The sequence below is a fragment of the Clytia hemisphaerica genome, unplaced genomic scaffold, assembly GCF_902728285.1.
Source record: "Clytia hemisphaerica strain Z4C2 unplaced genomic scaffold, Clytia hemisphaerica genome assembly, whole genome shotgun sequence".
Classification (NCBI taxonomy): Eukaryota; Metazoa; Cnidaria; class Hydrozoa; order Leptothecata; family Clytiidae; genus Clytia; species Clytia hemisphaerica.
The window spans coordinates 103,263-107,884 of record NW_027104122.1 but is presented as its reverse complement, the minus strand read 5'-3'; the positions used below and the strand labels follow the sequence as shown (position 1 = coordinate 107,884).

The 4,622-nt window shown below is 35.0% G+C and overlaps 1 protein-coding gene across 1 annotated transcript; it reads right to left on the bottom strand.

The window, feature by feature from the left end:
• Positions 1-578: 578 nt before the first annotated feature.
• LOC136813539 (probable cationic amino acid transporter) lies at positions 579-2,769 on the bottom strand. Its single transcript, XM_067070053.1, has one exon. The coding sequence runs from the start codon at positions 2,710-2,712 to the stop codon at positions 724-726; it is 1,989 nt and encodes a 662-aa protein (XP_066926154.1). The 5' UTR covers positions 2,713-2,769; the 3' UTR covers positions 579-723.
• Positions 2,770-4,622: the final 1,853 nt, after the last annotated feature.

Here is a 4,622-nt window from a genome sequence, read left to right as displayed (position 1 = left end):
TTTCGCTAAAAACGATATCTTCGATTGTGTTTCAAATAGAAAAAGGTAAACGAAGTCTGTAATGGAAAGTGTATGCAAGTATACGAATGTTTCCAAAAAACCTTTGGAAAATAACAGAGTTCTGTTAGGCATTGACAAGATAAGATGATTTTCCATATCAGTAAAAATGACTAAAAAGAAATCTTTTACGATGAAAATTATGGCCAATCTTGAATTCAGTGCACAAAAGGCTCCACCATTACACAAAAAAAATGCAATATAATTAAGATCACATTACACCCCTGTGTCACTGCTCCTGTGGAAATATCTCCCACAATGGGGATGAAAATATCTATTGAAATTCCAGGGATGGTTTGGGGGTGTAATTTCTCATTTAAATTCAAAATTTAGAGATGAATTCAAAATCAGTTCCCCAGTTGGGCTGAAATTATAGAGTTTTTTCCAAGTGAGTGCCAAATTTTGGGCATCACATCTTGAAAATCATATAAATCATATCACATTTTGGAACAAATCTTAAATTTTCTTAGAACTGGAAATGAGATAGTGAAGATTTTTTTTTGTATTTTGATGAGATTCAAACTGTAGGATTTCCTTGCCTTTGAATTCTGTTCTAATTTTCTAGAGTAAATTGAAGAATTCAAACCCTAACCTATAACACAAAAACATTAAAACTAATAATTGAAAAAATCTAAATCTATAAATTTAAAAAAATGTAACAAAGTTTCAACGGTTTTCTTCATCGTTTGTTTCTTTATCCACTTTGCTATTAAACGTTCCGTAAAATGCATACAATAAAATACCGATTACCATCCAAACACCAAACCGAACCCATGTTATTGTCGAAAGTTTTAACATGAGAAAGGTATTAGCGTAAATAGCAAGAATTGGTAGCGCGGGAACGCAAGGTGCCATGAAGCCATATTTAGTACTTGATTGAGGCATTGAATAAATTACAGCCACGGAGGCTATTATCAAGGTACCAAATATAATAAGTAAAGTTATGGTCCATATTTCTTTACGAACAAGTTGATCAAATGCGAATAGAATGATACTATTGAATCCGAAAAACCATAAGAAAAGACAGAGACAAGCACACGTGACTGCTCTCCCTGTGGCTAACGTTGGCTCACGTCGACCTGGATATTGGTCATTTTGCATTGGTGTGTATGTACCATCATTGATTTGTTTGAATTCTTTTAATTTTTGTTCGTTTTCTTCTTCCTCATTTTCTGCTGAGTCAGGATTATGTGTTGGTGAATATGTATGTCCACCTTGTTTCTGTTCGGGTAATTGTAAGAAATTCTCATTAAAAGATGTCTCAAGCATGTTTTTCTCGTCACCACTCACTCGAGGTGTAACACTGGGCGTCCGCCCATATTGCGCCTCGTTATCATCATCTTCGCTACCAATGGTGCTTCCGTCATCAGCTACCAGTGGTTTCATTATTGAATTATCTCCATAGTATTCATCAGGTTGATACCTGAGGATCAAGACACATAAAGATACTAATGTGTATGCTAACAGAGTTCCAATGGACATCATCTCCACAAGTTCTTCCAAATCGAATAGTAAAGCAAAGAATGCGGTCATAATTCCCGGATAGATAGTCGCGTTGACCGGGACTTCAGTCTTTTCATGAATCTTAGTGAACATATTAAAGAGGAGTCCATCTCTCGCCATCGCGTATATAATACGTGGTAAGGGAAACAAATTACCTAACAAACTTGAACTTAAACCACAAATAGCACCAATAGATATGACGTAATGTGCCCAACCTAAGCCTCGTTGTGCGAATGCGGCAGGGATGGGGGATAATTTATCCAGCTCATCATAAGGTATCATCATAGTTATGACAGTAGACACACCAAAGTAACACGTGAAGATAATAACAAGAGACGCGACGATAGCGATTGGGATTGATTTAGAAGGATTAGTTGCTTCTTCTCCAGTTGTTGCGATAATATCGAACCCGACAAACGCATAAAAACAAGTGGCAGCTCCCGACAAAACACCGGACGCACCGTACGGGAAGAATCCTTTCCCTTTGGTCCAATTCGTTGGCTCGATGTAAAACAAACCGACAACGATAATGAAAATAACGACTATGATGTTAAAGATATTGAACATGACCGTAAAGCGTGCAGACTCACGGACACCGAATGCTAACACTATTGTCACGATAATAGTAAAAACAAAGGATAATATATCTGGGTAATCACCTAGATACGGCGTGTTAAACGCACCGATATTCTCTAACGTCCAATTTCGTACGTGAAAACCAATCGCGTAATCGAATGATCCCGATAACGCCGCCGCGTCAGCTGCTGTCCCGATCATATACTCCAAAATCAAATTCCATCCAATAAAAAACGCCCATATTTCTCCGACAGTTACGTAACTATACGTATACGCGCTACCGGTCGTCTGCGGTACCCGTGATCCAAACTCTGCGTAACATAAACCAGACAGGATTGACGTAAGGGCAGCAATGGTGAATGATATAACAACGGCAGGTCCAGCGATGTTAGCGGCAACTTGCCCCGTAACCACGTACGTACCGGCACCTAACGTGGCTCCAATTCCCAAATGTATAAGTTGACTTGTACTCAGACATTTTGAGAGTGTTTGTTGGGCAGTTGTTGATTTGGGGTTGATCTTCTTGCGTCGAAAGACAACACTGAACCATAAGGAAGTTAGAGCTGTGAAGCTCATTACTGTTTATGCGGCAAACGTCGAAACAATTCTTTTAATTTTAACTCATACCTAAGAAATTAAATGAAATTAACTATCAATGTCCCATATATTTGCAACTTCTCAATTTCATAACCAATTTGACTTGCTTTTAACTCATCGTTATGTGTTAAGGAAAATTACAAATTGAAAATTTACTTTGGTTTGACTCAGCAGCTCTCAACAGTGCTCAGTTAAGACTTTCAAAAACTTAAGCAGACTTTCTTAAGTAAATCAAATTTAATCAAAAATGGATCCAGAAAACTTATCAAAGGTTTACATTGGTTTGTAAAGTTTAGAGAGATTAAAAAATTAATCCCCCCTGAAAAGTTTAATATGAAAACAAGATATATGATACAAATAGATATTCTGATCCATTAAAATGTCTGGGCTGAGCTACACAAACCAGGCTGACCTACTGCTTTTTAGTCTGGATATTTCTCATTATTTATCACTCATTATCTTTTACATAATTGAAAAATGCAATTCAAATCTCAAATCTCCAATCTAATTAAAAAACTTCGTTCAATATTTGAACTTCCCTGTGTTCAGTCGACGAGTGCGGACGAGTGGGGACAAGTGAACACAAAATATCTTACTCTACACCATGGAAACCAGATCAGTGGAAAACTCAGCAAAAACGTAACTCCATTTTTCATACGGCATGTATACAATAAAATGATAATCAAAACCTTATCAGATTCGAAAGTTGATGCGAAAAGCAGGTGAAGTAGTGTCTCAACACCTATCTACCAATTAACTCGTTTTTAATTTTTCATTCGAAAATGAAATTTGCATATGCTGTAAAGATGTAGGACAGCTGAAACTATAAAGTCTATAAATCAATTTTCGTTTCTTCACTTCTCGAGCAAACAATGATTTCTTTAAATTGTAAAAGAATTTTAAAAAATCGTGTAAAAAAGAAACTATTTGCGAATTTTTCTTTCTTCAAAAATTTTATGAAAATGGTATAGCCCAATATAATTTAAATCCAAAGTTATTCGAACTAGCCGCGATAACTTTCTTGCCTCTTTTTTATTTAGGATCCATTGTCATTTATTTTGTCTACCACTGCACTACATCTGCACTTAATATATAAAATTATGGTTCGAGTGAAAATATAATTTACTCGTTTTCTAACATTTTACTCTATGTACTCATACTACATCGAATTCAGTATCTGCAACGAAAAAAACAACACTTTGTTGTTTCATTGAATATTTTTCTCACACCTACCAGCTAAATAAAGACATTCTTATGTGAAAAATTCTAATCAAAACCCATAGAAACCAACTGATCATGTTCTGCCCCCCATTATGAGAAGAAAATCAATTTTTTCCGTTGATCTAGAAAAATCAAAATTAATGCGATTCGAATGTCCGTTTTTTTCCAACGATCAATTTACACACTTTTATGCAGAAGTGGAGTATTTTTTAGACTTTGTGTTTTCGGCATAATTGAGAACAAAAACAAAAGAGCTTTTCGAATTAATAAAACATTTTGTTCGACCTAAACATGTTCGAAATTTATGATTTAAAACATTTCAAAATTGTACGATTACTGAATCCCTTACTCCTGGGTCAACCAATATGATTTTCCATAGGTTCGTCAAGACTTTATTATTATAAGGGTTATTAAAAATTCTGTTTTTACATTATCAGTGCCATGCTAGTCTTTGTTTGCTTTGTTTATTTTCATGCTTGTTAATAAACAAAATTGTCGAAATTATCTTCGAAAATCATGAAATTGTTGAAATTGTCTGGGAATTATTGCCGTTTAACGACGACCTTGATTAAACAAAGAACAATAGAAGAATGACTTTGAAAATAATGGTATCAATCTTTGACAATTGAGAACAAAAGCAAAAAAAAATAATACAATTGATTTTTACA

Excerpts from the sequence above, each read along its gene's own strand:
- LOC136813539 (XM_067070053.1), bottom strand. The coding sequence starts at position 2,712 with ATGAGCTTCACAGCTCTAACTTCCTTATGGTTCAGTGTTGTCTTTCGA.